The sequence below is a fragment of the Podarcis melisellensis genome (genome assembly GCF_964234715.1).
Source record: "Podarcis melisellensis genome assembly, chromosome: 17".
NCBI lineage: Eukaryota > Metazoa > Chordata > Lepidosauria > Squamata > Lacertidae > Podarcis > Podarcis melisellensis.
In genome coordinates this window covers 6,998,523-7,021,035 of record NC_138534.1, presented here as the reverse complement: position 1 = coordinate 7,021,035, position 22,513 = coordinate 6,998,523, and the positions used below count along the sequence as shown (strand labels likewise).

The following is a 22,513-nucleotide window of genomic DNA, read 5'->3' as shown; positions in this document are numbered from 1 at the left end:
AAATCTCAGGCAACAAGATCTGTCAGCAGGTCACTCTGAAGGGCTGAGGGTGGGAGCCTTTGCCTTCTAATCTCTTATCTTATTCATAGAGTGGATTTCTAGGAAAACTACCTGTTGGCCAGAGCAAACATATTTTTAAGAAGCAAACGAGCAGAAAGAAGAGGCTTTGTCCACAATGCAGAATGAGTGTTCAAAATGGCCCAGTGGTGGATATATAATGTGAGAGTTACGGGCAGGCTAGGAGACAAAATAGCAAAAAATGCTGAACTTGGGAAGTAGCTTTGAAGAGCAGCTTAAAATATTATGACAGCCCCTGTGTGGAGGCTGCTGAAATTATCTTCCCTGTACATAGTGGTGCTCTGTTTGGTGGAAGCGAACACTTCAAAGCTCCATGCTGCATGCATTGCTGGGACAGCGTACATTTCTCCTTCAACACCAAGGATATGCAATATGACAAGGCAATTCACATTATAACGAGATGTTAAACAAAGCATCACCAGGCTGGAAGCCTTCTCATTGGAGTAATGATATTTAAATCAGTCCACAAGAGGGGTAGTTAGTAATAAATAATAATAATAATAATAATAATAATAATAATAATAATAATAATAATAATTACATATCCCATATAATACACACACACAAGCAAAAAAAGTGGCTACAAAGAAAGAGTTTTTCGCTCATGTTGGCATTCTGATATGTGTCTATTATAAATACAGAAATCTTGTACTTACCTACTGCTTTTCCTGGGCAAAGGGAGGTCTTTCTGCAAATAATTGAAAAAAAATACATTAGCTACAGGTGTAAATAAGTAAAGGAAAGACTGGCCTTTTTTTCCACATCCCATCCTCCATGAAGTAAAAATAATAGTAAGGACATTCATCCCTACTATTTATGTAACTCATTCTTCAGTACACATCATTAAATATGGAATGTAGCTGTCCTGAGGGAAAGTGGAGCACAACAGGTAGCCAACAGTTCTTCATTCCCAATAAGCCATTGATTTCTCCTCAGAAAGTTTGATGAGGGAGTGGGATACTCAGAGGCAACCTAGACTCCTCTACCATTTTCTCATGGTCAAAAAAATGCTAAAGGAGAGGTGGGGAAGACAGTGAGACTTGTGGTGGCAGATACTGCAGAGCACATAAATCTGTGGTAAGCCCCCACAGAAGGGCTTTGCAGAAGAGGTCAGTTAGGCCAAGAAGAACACATATTTGCCATGACTCCATGAAACACAAGAGGACAGGATGTATATGCTACATGCATAGAATCCAGCTCTCTGAAAAACTCAGCTTCCACATTAGGAAAGAGAGAGAACAACAATCTAGTTCATGGGTAGGCAAACTTAAGGCCCGGGGGCCGGATCCGGCCCAAACACCTTCTCAATCCAGCCCGCGGACGGTCCGGGAATCAGCGTGTTTTTACATGAGTAGAATACGTCCATTTATTTAAAATGCACATCTGGATTATTTGAGGGGCCTGCCTGGTGTTTTTACATGAGTAGAATGTGTCCTTTTATTTAAAATGCATCTCTGGGTTATTTGTGGGGCATAGGAATTCGTTCATTATTTTTTCCCCAAAATATAGTCCAGCCCCCCACAAGAACAGTGGACCAGCCCCCTGCTGAAAAAGTTTGCTGACCCCTTAGTCCTTATATCTGTAATGACAATTGAAAGTGGGGTCACTACATGCCTGCTGAAAACCCGAAGGAGTTGCCAACAGGATTTCCCAGTGGTCAGAGGCATCTATAGCTTCCTGCCTCTGACTAGCAAAACCAGAATAAATTATGCATAATAACAGTAATTGTCCAAAGTGCATCATAAATTATGTAAAACAAGGGAAATGGGGCAAATGTGCTCGATTTACAGCGTGTACCGAAATCACAAAGTTTACCTTTTTTTGTTTGGACTGCCTGGCTGCATTGTTGCTCTTTTTTCATTTTAGCACAGTGTAAATGTATCCCTGTTTATGAGGCAATCGGGTGATGGACAAAAGAAAGAGGGTCCTACCAGAGACTGTCCTCACAAAAGGCTCAAAGGTGGAAATGACAAAAGAGGTAACAGGTCAGGTGAACGAGGTGAGGGAACCAAGGGGGTGCAGGGCTGGGCTGGCGGGATCAGAAATAAGAAAAGGGAATCAAGGGAGGATGGGTGAAGAAAATAAAGTATCAAGGCTAAAACCATATGCCCACTCACTTGGAAGTGAGCACTATTGAACCCAGTAGGGCTTACTTCTGAGTAGGCATGTATAGGATCACACTGAAAGACAAGCAGGCAGGCACTGAAGTTGCTTCCTTATATTAGGTTTCTTCAAGACAGGAAAGCACTTGATTCTCTCAATGTAACAGGTAGCATTAGATATATTTTCTGGTGAGTTATTTTGACAGACATATTGGATTTTCCAGATTGTCCAAGTGCCAGCAGAATCGCTAAATAGCATATTCATGCCAACCACTTTGCAGTACGGATTTCAATTTCTGCTTACCAACAGGGGACAATATAAACAAAGTTATAGGTCCCTCTCTACCCAGTATCGTTAAAATGTATTGTTGCACGCCTGCCTAATCTCTGTGTGGTGCAAGTTACAAGGAGTTCCAGAAACTCACCCAGGGTTTGCCTTTTCTTTTGGAAAGGAGGCACAGCAGAGACTGCAGTGTCTTTATGATATATGGTTTAGTTACACAAATATACAGCCTGAACCTATGATGGAGGGATTCACAGCATCAGCACCTCAAAGGGGTCTTGATTCTTTCTGATACACAGGCATGACCATAAATGCTACCCCCACTTCATTCACAGTCACCAATGCATGTCCGTGTGCCTTGATACATCTCCACAATGCTCTACATCACACACATCAAAAGAACCCCAAAGCCCCTCCTTAACCACTCAAATTCCCTCTCAATAAAGGGCTCACACCCGTAAGACATAAAAAAATTTTGAAGGGACAACCTGCCCAAAGCTCCGCTGTCAAAGTTGTTGCACCACTAGCAACAGCTCAACACAACTAGCAGGCAATACCGCTGTTTCTATGAATGGAACCCCCTCTGTGTCGATGGAGGGATATTGACACTTTCTATCAGAACCAGAAACAATTAATCAGACTTGTTTTCTAAGGAAAAATGTGTATCCAAATGAAACTATGTATAAAATGGTTTGTAAATGCTTTGTTCTTTATAAGGGAGTTCTAGAATCACTCACACACTCATGCATTATGGGAAACCTTGTTTGCTGTAATTCCCTAAGCAGGCCATCGTGTGTGCAGACACTTATCAGAGGAAGCGTCCAGAAAGGTTTTTCTTACACAGTGGTCTCTGGTGGTGGTAATTGACAAAGTCCACTGCAATGTTCACCAACACTGTCAAATTAATGAAGTGCATGGATTCTGTTGATTACCTGGATTGTCATTTGAATGTAACTGCTCAGAAAGTCCTGTATCCAGCCAGGCATTTTTATTTTGGCTGCATCATCTTAAATTCAAAGTGCTGCTTATTATCTATAAAGCCCTAAAAGGCTTGAGATTAAGCTATTTAGCAGGCTGCCTGTCAACTGTGGTCATCTTCTGAGGTCTTGCTCTGCATTCTGCAACTAAGGTGGGTGCAGTTAATGGAGATGTAAGACAGGGCCCTTTGGGTGGAAGCAGGTAAGGACATTTTTGTTCCACCAGCCTTTTAATACACCTTAATTTTATCTAGTTCTGATTTTGTTCATCTGTTTTATTTTGGTTTTGAATACACCTTTTAATTGCATTGGTATTTTATTGCTGTGAAGCACCTTGGAGGCTCTTCTTAGAGCTAAGGCAGGATGGAAAAGTCCTATAAATAAAGTCTTATTCTCAATTACCACCCTGCCCGTTCCATAACTTTTGCTAAAACCCAGACCATTTTTCCTCAACCTGGTGCCTTCCAGATGTTGTTGGACTATAATCCCCATCAGTCGCAGCCAATATGATCAATGGTCAAAGAAGATGGGAATTGTAATCCTGTACTAGACTGGGAAAAGCTGACCTAGACTGATGCCCTAGCTATTTCCTGAATTGACTCCAACCTAACTTTCCCTTCAGTTATCTCTTTCATTTTAAGGGCTGGCTCACACATCACAATGACTGCAGCATCAGGTGGCACTTTGCAAATGAGTCACCATCACAGGTTCAGCTCCACAGAGAGAATGTCCTCCTCACCTCAGACAAAGTGCTTTTTGAGGTCAGTTCACACATCCAAAGCCGGTCTTTGCCACGGGCATCAGCATCCCCACAACAAGTTTTCCCACTGCCTTGCAGTATTTCCCCCCTACAATTCATCACAAAGCAAGCTTGAGATCTGCCTCAAAGAAACTCAACAATGTGTGTATGTGATGCACATGAAACACAATGGCCTTGGCTCCAGTGAAGTATGATATCCTTCTAAACCTGAAGACCCAAGCAGCATTTCATGTTCAAACCAAGGCCTCATCTGCTACTTTTGCCGTGTAAACACACCAGGAGTTGGCTGCAGCAGTGCTGGCGTGCTAATGTTACAGGTACAGCAGATGAGGGCCCAAATGGCAAATGAAGCTGGTTGGGCAGGACAGAAAATCAATTTTAACCCACCCAGCATCAAGTTTAAATCAAGCCATGCACTAAACAAAATGGCAGATGTCACACATGTGACAGAACAAGGTGGCAAAACAGCAGGGGAATTCTGGGCAGGATTTGGGGGCAGAAGTCCAGGGCTCCTACAACGCAGAATAAGCAGGCGGACCCAGACAGGGCTGGCTTACCCATTTTTTTATTGATCTTTATTAGTTTCAATTAAAAAAAGAGAAGTCTATATATACAGCAATATTCAGTACCAAAGCTGGAACAAAGAAGAAAAAAGAAGATAAGGAAAAACAAGTACATAATTTTATACAGTTCTTCTGTACGAATATAATAACAAATTGTCCTTTATGTTCATACAAATACAATTTCGTAAAAAGAAGCGGGGGAGAGATTTCTATAAAGAAACTATTAAAAGTCTTCCAAAAAATTTCATTTGCTGTGTCTATTCTTTCCTTTATAACGTGCAGGGCTTACCACATTTTGAAATAAGTGAAGTACACTTTACCATCCGAAGGCAGGAGGGGGCAGCAAAGGCCATTAAGTCCAGAGTCTAAAATTACCTAGCTGTGCCACTGTGGCTGAACCATGTTGAAATGGTTGTATGTGAGAAGGTGCCATTTGTGAATGGCAATCTGCCCCCTATAATTCCCTGTAAGGAAACAAATAGCACTCTCAGGGATGTTCTAAGCCTGGCCTGCCTCCCACATGCCATAACCTCCCACATTTCTCTGACGAAAATAGGGATGTCCTCTTCCATAATGATAATTTTACCATTTATACTCCACACTTCTTACTGAGTTGCTCCAGCTACACTAGGCAGCTTCCAACACATATAAAAACACAGCAGAATATGAAACATTAAAAAAACACTTTCCTATACAGGATTGCCTTCAGGTGGCTCGGGGGTCGGATAACTCCAAACCCTCCAATATTTCTCCAATGAAAACAGGGACATCTTAAGGAAAAGTGGGACACTCAGGGATCAAATCAGAAACCGGGACAACTTCTCAAAATCAGGGATGTCCCTGGAAAATAGGAACACTTGAAGGGTCTGATATGCTAGTTTACTACCTGCAAGGAACTGTGTGTGTGTGTGTGTTTTAACAACATGGACCATTAAAAAAACCCTGCAGTCTGAGGTAGTACATTCTAAAGGTAAAGGTAAAGGTAAAGGTACCCCTACCCATTCAGGCCAGTCTTGCCAGACTCTAGGGTTGTGCGCCCATCTCACTTAAGAGGCCGGGAGCCAGCGCTGTCCGCAGACACTTCTGGGTCACGTGGCCAGCGTGACGAAGCTGCTCTGGCAAGCCAGCACCAGCGCAGCACACGGAAATGCCGTTTACCTTCCCGCTATAAAGCGGTACCTATTTATCTACTTGCACTTAGGAGTGCTTTCGAACTGCTAGGTGGGCAGGCACTGGGACCAAACGGCGGTAGTACATTCTACCACCACACAATTTCACCTTGTCATTCTGCTGCTTGTATAGACCTAGACTAGGCCTCAGACGCAAAATTATCAAATACTGAATAATCAGAGTGACCAGAAGTAAGGTAATGTCTAGGCACGTATGAATCAGCCTTAGGCCAGGTGGCAGAATGAATGGACAATATTATTCCATACTGAAGGCAGGGTAAATCACATAGTTCAGTGTTCCCCTAGGCCAGGCTTCCTCAATCATCCAGATGTTTTGAGACTACAATTCCCATCATCCCTGACCACTGGTCCTGCTAGCTAGGGATCATGGGAGTTGTAGGCCAAAAACACATGGAGGGCTGAGTTTGAGGAAGCCTGTCCTAGGCAAATAATTAACTGCAAGTAGAAAGCCAGTGCAGCAGCTACAAACTCAGGCTAGGACTCTTTCTTCCTGTGATCCTACTCTTCTTCTTGCATAGATGTTATTCCAACACATCGTTCGTTGTTGTTTTTAACGATGTGGTAAATTGTCTCTGGGCTCAGTGATTCCATGCTAACTACCAACACATTTGCTTCCTCTTCCCAAGAGTCTTAGGTGTCTACAAGACTTTGCTGCAACAAACTAAGGTTATAGTGCGCATATAGCATTCATTCAAAGCACATTATTTCCATCAAATAATTCTGGGTGCCATAGTTTACACCTCAGAGGGTTACATTTCATAGCAACCCTTAACAAACTATAATGTCCAGAAGTCTTTGAGGGGAAGAATATAACTTTACAGGGATAGTGTGTACAGCCTCCAACAAGGCTGTGTCTCTGGATATGATTTGTCCCTCTGATGACAACAGCAGGCTGAGCTGAATATGAGGCACATCCAAAATTCATTTTTCTGGGAGGAGGCAAACAGAACCTGGGGCAAGGGAATCCCCCGCCCACCCTCATTTCAATGGGGGTTGTGCCAGAGATTGTCCCGGTGGACTGTGCCCCAGGTAAATGACCAAAGAGGACGTGTCATTTGGTGTATTTGCCCGAAGCGCCCATTTCCCCCTCAAATCAGCTCCATTCTGGGTAGGATATTCAGGGCCAATGCAAAATTTTGTTTTCATTTTTGTTTATTTGGAAACTGCCAGGTGGATTATGACCAGAATATTTATCTGCCATCCAAATTTCCAAGCAGAATACACCAAGGGTAGGTGGGAGAGTGGGAGGTTCGGTGGGGAACAATAGCACAAGGGGCAGTCTTATTTTTCTAGAAAAAGAGGTGCCGGAACTCACCAGGAATACCTCCCTTATTCTCTTATGATGGCAATGGCACCCACCTGAGAGGTGGCAGAACAGAGTTCCGGCTGGAAAAAACCCCTGACAAGGGGTTATGCTTCAACACCACATTACCGCACCAGTATGTTTTTTCCACAGTCACTCCAGGCAAAGAGATAGGTAAAGTCTAGAATGACAATTCAATTCTCTGGAGACAGAGCCTCCTGGTTCCCTTATATGCTGTTTTTCTCTCACACCCAGGGCTGAAGTGAGAGAAGCGATGGAAAACAATAAACGAGTGTAGCTATGATTTGACAGTCATAAGTCCATCCAGAAACAAGACCACAGCTAAGACAGAAATAATTAAAAGCGTGAAGTTTCATTTTAAAATACTTAAAATGATTTCCCTGCCAATGCCAATATACAAGATTGTCTTCATAATGCTCTTTTTTTGGAGGGAGGGGCACAGTGTTGTAGCTGAGAGAGTGGCTGACAAGAAGCCTGCAATACAGCCTACTATTAATATTTCACAGGGCTGCACCAAGATATTTTGCTGACTGAGGAAGAGCAGCAAATGGTGCCCACCAGTCAGGTACAAGCTATTTTGCCACCTGACGTGGACAATCCTACAAGTCTCTTTTCCTGGAAATCATATAATTGTTGAGCTTTTGTTTAGGAAGACCCCCAAACTGCTGAGCTTTTTAAAGGAAAACCCTAGTTATTCAGCTATTATTATTATTTATTTTTTAATTGACTTGCCTAAGATCCAGGACAAAGCGTCGCCTTTCATAAATTCCCCCCGGACATCAATTCCATTTCTTAGCATCAATTCCAGCTATTGCTTGTTAACTTACCACAGTGATCATGTAACCACTTGGTAAGCTGGTTATGCATGCCGTCCTATCTTTGTGGGTGAGGACAGATTCTGCATGTTTCCATGCCTCATCAGAAAACTAGAGGAAGCTTCTCATTTCTTGCAAGGTGCGGTTTTTTGTTTTTTTTTTAAGTTCTGCTTGGCATGGAAACTGTTTATCATCGATACACACTACATAAGATATAATTTCAGTATTCAGAAACACCAGTTCCTTATTCTCAGAGTCTAATGTGTCTATTAACCTCAGCATCTCAAAATACTGAAGGTGCAGTTCAAATTCCACTTGCCATTCTACTTAAATCAAGCTGGTTTCATTTGCTATCACTTGACCCGTGGTTAGCCCCAGTAATGATCTTATCTGTCAAATCTTTACTAACTGCTGGTGTTAAATTCAAGGCAGCATTTCAGCAACAACTTGGAAGCATTCATTTAGGCACTAGATCCTGCAGCTACTTGCTGCATACATTTAATAATCTGGGGCAGGGGAAGTGAAGTGTTTATCTCCAATTACGGTACGTTAAAAGGTGCTCCTATCTATTTTGAGATCAAGAAACAGACTATCAACAGCCAAACCCAGCTGGTGCCTTTCCAGATGTTTTAGACTCCTCCTCCCACTAGGCCCTGGCCAATGAGAGTTGGAGTCCAAAACATCTGGATGGCACCAGGATGGGAGAGGCTAGTATAACCTTAATACTGCGATTGTTGCTGTCATATTATCATGGAGGAGCTGAATGATGTTTACAAATTTATCTGGGCAGCCAATTTTCAAAAGGATAGTCCACAGGGTATTTAACCCCTAGTGGCTTAGCAAAAAGGTATAAATCAAAATAAAACACATGCTGGAAATGTAAAGAAAAAGAAGGTACTTTGTCGTGGTCTTGTAAAACAGCAAAAGGTTTCTGGGAAATGATTTATAATGAATTGAAGAAAATGTTTAAGATAACCTTTAGCAAAAAACCAGAAGGTTTTCTTCTAGGAATAGTAGGTACAGAGATACCAAAAGACCCAAAAAAAACCTGTTTATGTATGCTACAATTGTTTTTTTGCCCAGAGGTGGAAAGAATATGCAGCACCAACCAACGAAGAGTGGCTGATTAAATTAATGGACTATGCCAAAAGGGCAAAACTAACAGGTGTCATAAGAAACCAAGAAGGAAAAAAATTCATTAAAGACTGGGGAAAATTTGTGGAATATCTGAAAAATTATTGTATGCAAGTAAGTTCATTAGCAGGGTTAAAGTAAAACAAGCAGTTAAACATATTATCCAGAGAAATTTAACCATAACTTAAAAACGGATTAATGTGGAAAATGCAATATAAAAAACTAAAATAAAAAGAAACCACAAGAAGGGGGAGGAAAGTCAAATATGTATGTGTATTGGAATTGTATGTGATCTGTGTCTTTGTGACTTGTATGTCTGTAAATTTTGGAAAACTAGAGAAATAAAATCAAAATGCACTGCAGCTGCCATACTTTGCAAAAGCAGTAACAAGAACCAGTCAATTTTGGATTTCTGACCCATACAGTACATTATTGCTGTTCTCCCTTTGCCATTAATTGCCTCTTCCCTACAGCCTACCATGCTCAGAAAACACATGTTCATGAAGTGCATTAGATGTGGGAGGCTAGAAGCATCCCACTCCAATAAGTGCAAAATTCTCAACAGCAGAAAATGGGGGCAATACTTGAGAAGATGCAAGATATAGATCCCAGTGTGTAGAGCCAATAATAGCATAAAGGTGGAAGAAGGAGATATAGTTTGACATGAATGTCTTCATAAAACACAGATTTCACAATGAATTCACATGCTAAAATCCAATTAAGCATTATTTTCTCAAAGGAAGGAAGATATCTTTAACCTATCTGGGTGGCAAAGAGTAACATTACAAACATTCAAAGGGAAAATATTTAAGACACCTGCAAAATAGTGCTTGATGTATTTCTGGACAGCCAATGGCCAAGTATGTATACAGTGGTACAGTACATTGGTTCTCGAACGGCTTAGTTGTCGAACAAATTGGCTCCCAAACGCCACAAACCTGGAAGTGAGTGTTCCGGTGTTACGGAAATTACGGGGGGTAGGGGCACGTCTTTAAAGTTGTTAAATGTTACAAATATTATGCATAAATGTATCCTTTCGACTTGACAGCTCAGGGAAGTTACCTAGCTTTAAAAATCATATAAAATCAACTCCTTTGCCAGTTTCCTTCATTCCACCGCCAATTTGCTTCATTGGCCAAGGACTTGGAAACCACTTGGTCCCCATCATAATCTCTCAAGCGGGAGGTCACATACTCACACGATGGTACTCATAGGTGTCAATCGCTGGGCAAAGGCACTCCTCCGGACTTGCCCAGGTGGCAGACTATGCAAAACAAAGTTCTATTGCCCCTTTGTAGTAGGTGCTTAGAATGTACTTCCCAATACATATCCTGTATCCACCTGTTGCCCCAACACATTCCTCCTATGTTAATCAGGATGTAGCAATGATGCAGTGATGATGCTTAATGAACTGTATGCTGGGATAAGATAGAAACTTTTAAAAGTCCTTGTCACCCCATCCTCGGGGTGCAAAATTCCTCTTTGAACCTGTTGCGCAATAAACTTTGGTCTACAGCTATTTGGTGGCTGGACTCCTTCCTTTATTCCACAGGGACCAGCGTGCTCTGCCCGACGAGCTGGGTGACTGAGCAGCCTCGCACCTAGATTTTTCCATAACATCCGGTTTGCAAACATTTTTCAGAAGCCGAATGTCCGATGTGGCTTTCGCGGCTTCCGGTTGGGTGCAGGAAGCTCCTGCAGCCAATTGGAAGCCATTCCTTGGTTTTCGACCAGCTTCGGGAGTCGAACTGACTCCCGGAATGGATTAAGTTCGAGAATCAAGGTACCACTGTATTTTATTTATTAAATTTGTATCCTGCCCTTCTTCCCAAAGGAGCCCAAGGCAGCAAATGCATCAGGATGAGCAACCTTATACTCCTGAAGAGCCGGGCAAAAAATTCACTGTGAGGTCCCAAAGGGCCTAGAACTTCTACAATATTGTTGGGGTGCCAATAACTAATAAAAACTATCCTCACTTCTCAAAATATTCAGTACTTTGTTCATTTTCCCTTTATCTTACACTCTGGGTGAGTTTTGCAACCTGGGCAATGTGCCAACACCATTTGCACCATTCTGTTAAAGAGGCTACATTAGAAATGTACCATTTACTGGGTACTTGAATTTTGGTATTTGATAGCAAGTTAAACTGGGATTCACCTATAGGGCTGCCTTATGTCCAGAATTTCCCTGACATAGTCGGGATTCAGCTGTCATAAACACCGTCCGGGCAGAAAACCACTTTTTGAAACAATGTCCGGGAAAATCCAGATGTATGGCAAATTTCCTTAAAAATAGCTCAAAATGTTTTTTTTTAAAATGGAGAGAAAAAAACCTCAACAACTTCGGTCAGAATTAATAAAAGCTCAACAACCTTTCACTTTTTGAAATATGGCAACCCTACCTAACAAGGTACAAACAGCAAAATGTAAGCTATTGGTTTATGCTCCAAAGCAGTGAAAGTGGAACTGTACAGAATGAATGCGGGTAATTTCAAGACCACTGTAGAGCACTGGCAAGGTTGGGGTTCTCTTAAACTATAGTTTATATAATATTAAGATAAAATACACTAGGCAAATACATAAATAAAACCTGACTAAGATAAGAAACTAAAACAACAATAAGAAGCAGGGCTTTGTAGATTAAAAAAAAACCCTATGAAAATAAATAAAATTTATTTCTTTGACAGGTAAACTGGCCTGGCAAACTAAGGCAGAGAAATGAACAAAGCAGTTTTTGAGGAAGTAGCTAAGCAGGTCTCTGGAGACAAACAAGATGAGTCTTGCAGTTCTTTAAAAATTAACAGATCAACAGTGGTATTAGCTTTCTCTGTTGGCTGTGTGTGTGTGTGTGTGTGTGTGTGTGTGTGTGTATACAAACAAATCCAAATGACAAGAAATGGGATTACACCAAAACATTAGGAAGAACTTTCTGGTGGTAGGAGCTGTTTGACAGTGGAACAGACTCCCACAAGACTTTCACTGGAGGTTTTTAAGCAGAGGTTGGATGGTCATCTGCCAAGGTTGGGGGTTGGACTAGATGACCCTCAGGGTCCCTTCCAGCTCTACAAGTGTATGATTCTATCATTTACGGAGGTAGAAATTGTGGGTCCAAAATGCCATCCACGTAAAGAGGCAGCAGCACATCCCTAACATTTCTATACAGAACGATTCTTCAATCAACAAGGGATTTGACACAACTTCTCTTGGCATTCTAAAAAAATTGCGAGGGTTTTTTGTTTTTATTTTTTTTGAAAAAAGCAGATTAGGAGGCATTTCCACCATGTGGGTACACACTTCATTGGAAACCTGTTTCAAAATCTGGTAACCGATGAATCACTGTCAAGCTGGGAGGAGGTGCGAAATCAATTTCCACAGGTGCACCATCTTATATCACATGTTATTTTTAAAATGACATTAATCATCCACTGCCATTTTGAACAAGTTTTTGGTACTCTGGCAAACCCAAGTTCAACAAAACCATCATATCTGAATGATATGCACATGTGAGCTGTTTCATTTTAATCTTTCAAACACAAGAGTGGGTGGCCGACTGTCATTTTCTAAAAGCTACTTGTGTGTACGCATTTTTGAGAAACTGACAAGCAGCTAAATAAATGCCCTCGCACAGTTCAAATATGACATATCTATAGCATGGTAATCCTAATTAATTGGTTGGCATCCATCTGTCTCAGGAGACACTGGAAGAAGAGTGTGCCTTCAGGGATGAAGTCAACCAACTTGGGGAATCGCAGCACCTGCTGTGGCTGCACAGGCAGAAACAGGACCTCTTCAAAACCTAGTAAGTGACCAAGGAAAATGGATGCAGAAAGAGACAGGGCTCAGTTCCCCAATTTTCCTCTCTCTCTTTAGCGAACATAACAACATTGCCATTTCTTACAAAGATATATAACGACAAGATTGGGGGCGGGGTTAGCATAAGGAGCCCTTCAGCAAGTTAACACAACACTCAGTCTTTGCAATATTTATTTTAGGGAACTACTCCTACATATTCAGGCTCACTGCACCTGCTTTTCATTTTCTTTTTAACACAGCAACCTCTAAATGCATACAAATGAAACAAGTCTCAGATCCCAAACCATTCGTTCCCAAACCATGTGCTATTGTGCACCAATTGCGCCACTGAGGGAACTGCTTCGGGCTGTGAGAAAGAGCATTATGTAAGGCGGCTCTGGTGGTGAACCCCACTCACCCACTCACCTAAGAGGCTGCCTGTTGTGTCTCACCTTGCTTTAGGGATATAATGGGAATGAATAATTTCACCATGCTGGGCCCACCTCTTTCTAATCAAGCTGCAGCTGGGAGGAGGTTGTTCTGTTGTATCAAGTACAAATGGAATTATCTAGGCCAGGGCTGGCCCACCCAGAAAGCATGCTGAGGCAGCTGCCTCAGGTGGCAGGTCTACAGGGGCAGCAGATCCCAATGTAGACCTTTATAGGCCAGCCTTTCTCTACCTGGCGCCCTCCAGCTGTTACACTGAAGGCAGCTGCAGTCCAGAACATCTGGATGCCACCAGGTTGGAAGAGGCTGGACTTGTCACACAGGTAATCCCCTTACACCAGGTCAGACTATTGGTCCATCTAGCCAAGTGTTGTTCCCACTCTGGTGAGCAGCAGCTAATATTCTTCCCATTACAGTCATACCTCATGTTACGTCCGCTTCATGTTACGTTCTTTCAGGTTACATCCCGTGGCGACCCAGAAGTACCAGAAAGGGTTACTTCTGGGTTTCACCACATGCGCAGATGCACAAAATGATGTCACACACATGCGCAGAAGCGGCGAATCGCAACCCAAGCGTGCACAGACTGCAGGTTGTGTTCCTTTCATGTTGCAAACGGGCCTCTGGAACAGATCCCGTTCGCAACCAGAGGTACTACTGTACATCTATCTGATCATTTTAAATGGAGGTGCCAGGGACTAAAACCTGGGCCTTTCTACATCTAAGACATATGTCAAACCACTGTGCTTGCTGCCTTCCCCATTCGGTGCAGCAGAATTAGCTCACAGAGGCTGCCCCCTACCTCTCTGAAGGAGTCACTATGTTGGGCTTGCCTCACTCCAGCCAGGAGGTGTGTCCGGAACAGTGACACGTGCAGAAATATAGGGAGAAGCCTTCTTTGAAAGCAAGTCATTCTTATTCTCTCTTAAAGGAAACCCTTTTCCCATTTACACTCCCATTACATTTAGAAGAATGCATAAGGAGCTGAGTGAGCAGGAGGGCCCCCCAAGCACAGAAAATAAGGACCCCAAACGCACACAGCAAGGGGCGCTTTCTAAGGAAGTCCCTCTCAGCAGTACAACGCATGTTGTTTTAAGCCGTTGGGTCACCCATCTGCTAAGGAGCAATGAAAGAGAAAACCCCACCATCCCATCAGAACATTACCTAACTCCCACAGCATCATGAGGAAGCGCAGTGGGGTGGAAAGCAGAGGGAGAAGGAGGAAGCACTGAAAACAAAGGCAGTCGTCAGGAGTGGGTGCCGGGAGCAGGTTAGTAATAACTCACACAGCTTCAGTGAAGTTAACTTTCTATTCAAAGAAACTAGACAGCCCAGAAGGCCAGGCTTGTAGAGCACAGCAACTCTTCCAGGTAGAACTTGCCAATATGTGAGGACTAAAGGTCCTTGCCTTCTCATAGTTGCCTAAACTTCCTCCTTCCCTGAGTCCTTCCCATGCAATCTGAGACTCTGTTATATTACCTGTCTTTGCTCCACCCTCTTCATACCTCTTCTGGTTCTGGGAGACCAGGGGAGAGGGGAAGCCCCCCAGACTTCTTCAGCAGCCTGCCTCATCTCTGCCTCTTGGCCCCTCTTCTCTACAGCCTCTGGTTCTGGACTGCTCTCTGCCACAGCCTCTTCCTGCTCACTGATCCTTGTTGCCCTTTCAGTTTCTGACACCTCGTCCTCTGCCCCCTCTTCTCCCTCTGGCCACTCACTGTCATCCAATCACCCATCCCCTGGGGTTTCATTGGGGGTTCCCCAGCTGGTGCCTCCCATCAACCCTCTGGATCCAGCCAGTCCATGAAAACAGTGACTAGCTAAGAGAAAAAGTCAGCAGTGACTCAGATATGGAGTAAGTGCCCCCTGCTAGGCAGGAAGAGGGGTGTTTATGTACCAAATGGTCTTCGAGAGAAGGCATGCTCACCGCCAGAGCCATGCTGAGGGACATCAGAGCAGCACCATCACTCTTGTGGTAAAAGCTGCACCTCTCACTGCTTTCACATGGCGATGCTCTCCGGAACCCAATTACACATGAGCGCTAGTAGCTTCTCTCTGCAGGCACCCTAATCTCACCCCACCCATAGCACACAAGGGAGGCTCTTTGAACACAGAGACACCACTGCTCCATTTCCGTGCTCCCTCTGCCAATCCTAAACTACCCTCAGAACTGTGAACATGCAGAAGGTTACCTCTAAGATCAGTGAAAGAAAAAGCAGGCACACTTGGAATGTGTACGGTGGAACAGCAAGTGCAGGGTCTGAAGAACTGGGGATGTCGTTCAGTGGAGCTCAAAGCTCTTCTTAGCTACAGAGTTGTGGCAACATGATATGGCTAAAATTGGATGGAGTCAGGATTGGGGCTTGTATATTTCATTAACCTCTCCCCCTCCCCATCATAATGAAGACAGATCATACCTACTGGTTCAAACCAGAGGAGGGCAGCTGCAGGAGAAAGATCTTTTTCAACAGTGGCCCAATTATAAAATGCTTTCTCCAGAAGGGCCTGCCTGGCACAAACACTGTCGTATTTTTGGATACCAGGCTGGGACTCATATTTACTTCAATGCATTTGGCTGTGGAGATTTTGCTTTTCTGGAGGGGTGGGCTTTGTTGGGTTTGTTGTTTTAATGATGAGTGTTGTGTTGTGCAGCTGTTTTAGCTTTTAGCTATTGAGTATGACTGCCTTTAATGGTAAAGGTAAAGGACCCCTGACAATTAAGTCCAGTCGCGGACAACTCTGGGGTTGCGGCGCTCATCTCGCTTTACTGGCCGAGGGAGCCAACATTTGTCCGCAGACAGTTTTCTGGGTCATGTGGCCAGCATGACTAAGCTGCTTCTGGCAAAACCAGAGCAGTGCACAGAAACACAGTTTACCTTCCCGCCAGAGTGGTACCTATTTATCCACTTGCACTTTGATGTGCCTTCGAACTGATAGGTTGGCAGGAGCAGGGACCGAGCAACGGGAGCTCACCCCGTCATGGGGATTCGAACCGCCGACCTTCCGATCGGCAAGCCCAAGAGGCTCAGTGGTTTACACCGCTCTCTTTACTCTTTTTGAATTTTTACTGTATGGGTTCTGTATTATTTTTGCTGTATTAATAGAAGTTGCCTTGAGACCCTTGTGGTATAAAGCATTGTTGGCTTCCTTCTGTCTCAAGACAATGGAGTGCGCCTCCAGGGGTAAAGTCAAACCACTGTGTTAGGAAGCCAATGTGACCTTCCCGGGCACAAGTCTAGGCAGTATGTATGGAGGGTTCCCAAGAAGACAAGATGCCCCTCTCAGCCTCACTGATGTGGTCCAAAGGAAAGCAGAGCAATATGTTCAGCACCAGCTTGGCTGCAGCTGTTGCCAGGAGGAGACATACAAGAGGCTATTCAACCATCTTAGGGACTCCACTCCGGATTTATATAAAGTTTACTCCTAAGTCTTTTTTTTTTCTTCTGAAGGCAGCAAAGGTTTAGAACAGGGGTCAGCAAACTTTTTCAGGGGGGGGCTGGTCCACTGTCCCTCAGATCTTGTGGGGGGCCGGACTATATTTTTTGGGGGGAAATTATGAACGAATTCCTATGCCCCACAAATAACCCAGAGGTGCATTTTAAATAAAAGGGCACAGTCTACTCATGTAAAAACATGCTGATTCCCGGACCATCCGCGGGCCAGATTTAGAAGGCGATTGGGCTGGATCCAGCCCCCGGGCCTTAGTTTGCCTACCCATGATTTAGAATCAGAGTTTTCCTTCTCCTAGATGGGCTACCTGCGTAGGCTGACGAGCCCCATCTGCCCCTCACTTCCCTCCACAACAGGTGCAGAAACTGCCTTCTTGATCATTGCACCCACAGGCATAATGTGGGGAGGCCCAGGGGGCCCATGACCTTGGGTGCAGATTTTGGAAAGGGCACAAGGGGGTGCAACCAGGCACTCCCACAACACTCCCCCTCATTTGCCAAGCCACACGTGGGCTGGGCCTTCAGGGCTGGGGCAGTGGTGGCACCTCCTTCCCGTCGTGGATGCCCACACACCCCATCCCTGGGCGGGCCGAGAGGAACTGGGTGGGAGAACACTGCCGCCACCCACCAAGAAGAAGCAAGAGGCTCTTGCAACCTCCTCCACCTCCTTTGCAAAGGGGGACACCACAGGCTGCCAGGTGGGCACTCACACACCAGGTAGGCAGGGCATGAATGGCACATGACAGGGACTTCTGCATGGTGTGCTTGCTTTGCACACACCCCCACATTGTGCACACGGAGCAATGGCCCCCCTGGCACCCCCACACTACGCCACTTCGGTGCCACAGCCCTTAAGTCTGCCCTCGTCATGGGGTGCCTTCAAGCCTCTTTCTCCCTCCCCTCCCCTCCCTCGCCACCAGCTCAGACTGCCACAGCTCAGTTAGAAGTGAGGACTTGGGCTGGCGCGGGCATCCTCCGTGCCCCATCTCCCAGGCACACACACACATGCACCCTGGGTGCCAAGAACCTGCACTACAGTGGTACCTCAGGTTAAGTACTTAATTCGTTCCAGAGGTCCGTTCTTAACCTGAAACTGTTCTTAACCTGAAGCACCACTTTAGCTAATGGGGCCTCCTGCTGCCGCCACGCTGCCGGAGCACAATTTCTGTTCTCATCCTGAAGCAAAGTTCTTAACCTGAAGCACTATTTCTGGGTTAGCGGAGTGTGTAACCTGAAGCGTATGTAACCTGAAGCGTATGTAACCCAAGGTACCACTGTATATGGTTCGTTGAACCAACTACAGTAGTACCCCGGGTTATGAACTTAATTCGTTCTGGAGGTCCGTTCTTAACCTAAAACTGTTCTTAACCTGAAGCACCACTTTAGCTAATGGGGCCTCATCCTGAAGCAAAGTTCTTAACTCGAGGTACTATTTCTGGGTTAGTGGAGTCTGTAACCTGAAGCGTATGTAACCCGAGGTACCACTGTATTGGCCTCATCTGTTTAGTCTGCCTGAGCCTGTCTTCTCACGCCGGGGAAGTCCCTAACTCATCAAGGGTTTGAGACCCTTTGGCAACCTTCACCTGGCTTAGCCGGCCAGTTGAAGCCCTTTCCCAGGGTATGGCCACTGTCACATGCTGACAGCTCCTAGGAGCCACAGGTGAGGGCTGAGTGCAGGATGGGGACCAAAAGGTGGACAAATTACCCAGGGAGCACAATGCGTTCCCCACCAGAGGTACTACCCAACACTAAATAAATTACCCTAACACTAAATAAAAGAATAATAACAATCACCACAGGCCTCTCTCACCCAGTTCCCCACAGTGGCCAACCAGGAATGGAGAAGCATTGGCCTTTGGTGACTGGTCCGACTCTCCTACGAGTCAGTTTCGGGTGCTGCATTCTCCTTCTACATCCTTGTAGAGTGTCTTCCTGGAAGCGTGTCAGCTGTTGGCAACAGTCCCATAGGAGTCAGTCGGGGGGGGGGGGCTTTCTCCCACTCTGCTGCAACCGCCAGCCAGCCATGCTCCCAAATTTCCTCCTACCACAACACCAGATTTAGGGTGGTGCAGGCAGTTCCACTGCACAGGGTACTGAGGTGAGGGGATCAAAAAATGAGAAGATCCAAAATGAAGAAGATCCATTTGGGGGGGGTGCACCAAATTTTGGCATTACACAGGGTGCCATATTCCAAAATATTACTAAAATCTGCCCCGTCCACTGTGTGTGTGTGTGTGTGTGTGTGTGACCAATTGGGGACTTCCTGCAAATGGTCTGAAAGCAAAACAATAGTTACTAGAGCAGAGAGGCTAAGATACACACTGCATTTGCAAGATATCCAAATCCCAGCCTACACTTACCTGTGTCAAATAGCCATCCATGAAGGTGAGCCAGTCAATGCAATGCTAGGGTGCTGTAGCTGTTACTCTCAAACTAGGACTGTGGGAGAGCTGGGTTCACATTCCCACTCAGCCATGGACCTTACTGGGTAGTCTTGGGAAGATCACTCCCTCTCCCACTCCTAACTCAGAGGGCTACTGTGAGGGAAAAATAGGAAGAGCCACGACTACCACCTGGGCACCTTGGAAGATTGGCAAGATAAAAATGTTTTGCATGCATCAGCTTTGCATGTGCTCACCCCCACAACTTGAGTATTGTATTTGGACCATGGGCACCCTATCTGGCCTGGTCTGTCGCTCCAAGAGACTTAATGCAGCAAACCTAGCTATCAATAAGAAGTCCTCAGTTCAAATCTCACCTGTGCTATCAACACACTAGATGGCCTTCTGCAAGTCACACTAATATTGTTTGTTTGTTTGTTTGTTTGTTTGTTTGGGAGAGGGCTGCTTAAAGCTAATAATATTGGGCCTACCTCATCCTTGTTATTGTAAGAGTTACTGTATGCAAAGTGTCTAAAACGCTCCAACACCGACATATCACATTAAAATATTATGATAAAGGACTACTAGCTTTATAATTACTACATGAAAATGGTTGCAAGTCATGAAGACTGTTGCTAAATTCAAGTCACATTTAGAAGAATGTAAGGCATACTATTTATATCTGCAGCTCCACAAATAATATCGAAGCCACAGTATAATTAAGGCATAGGGGTGATATTTTCTTTGTAGCATCATGAAAACAGTAGGCAAAAAAACCAACGTCAGTCAATACACTTCATCCACACTTGATCAAATGGTACAGGAATGCCTTTTACCAGCTTCTGTCATTTCTGGACAGGAATAGCCTTATACCCGTGACTCATCCACTGGCTACCTTAAAGCTGGATTGCTGCAATGTGCTCTATTGTGGGGCTGCCTTTGGGGCTGATCTGGAACCTGCAGTGGCGACAAATGTGGTGTCTCGGCTACTCAATGGATTACATTATTGTACAGGTATTATTAACCCACTCCTAAAGAGGCTGAATTGGCTGATCATTAGCTATCAGGCTAGGTTTAACTTCCTGGTTCTGGCTTAAAAAGGTAAAGGTAAAGGACCCCTGACAGTTAAGTCCAGTCACAAATGACTCTGGGGTTGTGGCGCTCATCTCGCTTTACTGGCCGAGAGAGCAGATGTTTGTCCGCAGACAGTTTTTCCAGGTCATGTGGCCAGCATGACTAAGCCACTTCTGGTGAATCCAGAGCAGCGCATCGAAAAAAGCTGCTAGGTTGGCAAGAGCTGGGACCAAGCAACAGGAGCTCACCCTGTCGCAGGGATTCGAACCGCCGACCTTCCGATCGGTTTAGACCACAGCGCCACCCGTGTCCCTTTGGTTCTGGCTGACAAAGCTCCAAACAGCTTGGGACCAGATTGAAAAATTGACTCCTCCCATACTGCCCTGTCTGATCAGCTGTGGCCTCTTGGTTGTACAACATTGTGAAGAAGTGCATTTGGGGGTGATCAGGAATAGAGCCTTCTCTTGGTGGCTCTTGGTGGCATGTCCAGCTGGACACCAACACTGATGGTGTTTGGGTGCCTTCTGAAAATGCTTTTGTGACCCTAAGATCTTTGCTGGTGTCTAGTTCCAGAGGTGGTTTTGTGTTGATTTGCCCTGGATAACTGCTGTGTTTTACTTCTGAAGAGTTTAACTGTTTAATGTTGTAACCTGTTTGATGAATCATTTTATTTTTCCTGCTGTGTAGCATACGAAAGGCAGCATACATACAAGTCCAAAGTATTGTAAGGACCATTGGTAAAAGAAGGATGAGGAAATACTTAAACCTATCACCTAGACAAATAAATTAAACAATGGTTGGCTTACATGTGCAGAATCACAAACCATAGTCTGGATTTTGAACTCTGATTAGTGCAGAACATGGTTAGGCATGATGTCTGAAGAGATATAGCAAAAGATGTCTAGTGGACGTCACTGAAAGATGGCATTTAGTTTCTAACAGTGCAAATTCCAGGACTGAGACTATCTGGAAACAACACTTTCAGACCTGGGAACCCTATGGCTTAGTCCTGGGAATCTGTAGCTTGATGTCGGATGAAATTCTCTCTTCACATGGTCAGAAGCACTTCCATCACTTCTCACTTCATATGCTTTGGGACAGCCTGGGCATTGCATAAAGACACCGCAGATGGGCCTACATAAATTAATGAAACCCTACTCCAAGATTATATTAGTGATGGTGACTTTCTCTTCTCCATCAAGGAGACTGCAAAATGAGGTAGGGGAGGTTATGGATCACTGCATTATTAATTGAAAGTATTAATTGTCATCATCATCATAACTATTAGATTATCCACCCTTCACCGGAAACCCCAGAATGGATTACAGCAAAATAAAATACAGAATAAAAACAATTGAAAACAAAATACAACCTCAAATAGAACTATGGAACTAGCTGTCCATATCCAGTCAACTTTTTGCTATTTCATATGTCTCTTAGCTTCCAATGTCTACCAATGTGAAGTAAAGAGAAACAGATTTTCTCATTTATCACGTTTATATCCTCACTTTCCTCCAAGGAACCAAAGATCCATTTTATCCTCAAAAGAATCCTGTGAGTTGGATTACACCAATGATGGTTGGCCCAAGGTTACCCAGCTAAGAAAAGATCTGAATTTGCCTGGGTCACCCCAGTCCCAGCACTCTAACTAGTACAGCAGCCTTCGCCAGCCTGGTGCCCTTCCAGATGTTTTGGATTACAACTCCCATCAGCCTTCAGCCAACATGCTGCGGTCCAAAACACCTGGAGAGCACAAAGTCGGAAAAGTCTGTGCTACACTTTCTGCATCCTTCCAGGGACCCGCTGCATATACAGCTCGGGAAATGGTAAATTTGGTTTCTTAGGAACAGATGGCTTACAAGAAATGATGGGCTTTGAAAAAGTTTTGTTTCCATTTTTAGAATGCCTCGCCTTCACTAAGCACGTGGTCCAGCCACGGGGACTTCTGCTGTTTCGCTTTCCCCTTCCACATGAGCTGAGCATCCCTGTGCCTTTTTCTCTCTTGTTGCTGCCGGGACAGTATGCAGATGAATGGACTGCGCTACTCTCTGGGAACCTAGCATATGCATACATTCTCATGCCTCCATAATTCCAAACATTTGTTTATATACCATAAACACCTTTCAAGCTCTGTGAAATAAGAGAGAC

The 22,513-nt window shown here is 44.4% G+C and overlaps 1 protein-coding gene across 1 annotated transcript in view; it reads right to left on the bottom strand.

The window, feature by feature from the left end:
- MAST1 (microtubule associated serine/threonine kinase 1) overlaps positions 1-22,513 on the bottom strand; it is a 94,559-nt gene that overhangs the window by 70,357 nt on the left and 1,689 nt on the right. Inside the window, exon 2 of the mRNA XM_081893729.1 lies at positions 735-766. Coding sequence (XP_081749855.1) covers positions 735-766 — 32 coding nt within the window. The remainder of the gene's footprint in view (positions 1-734; positions 767-22,513) is intronic.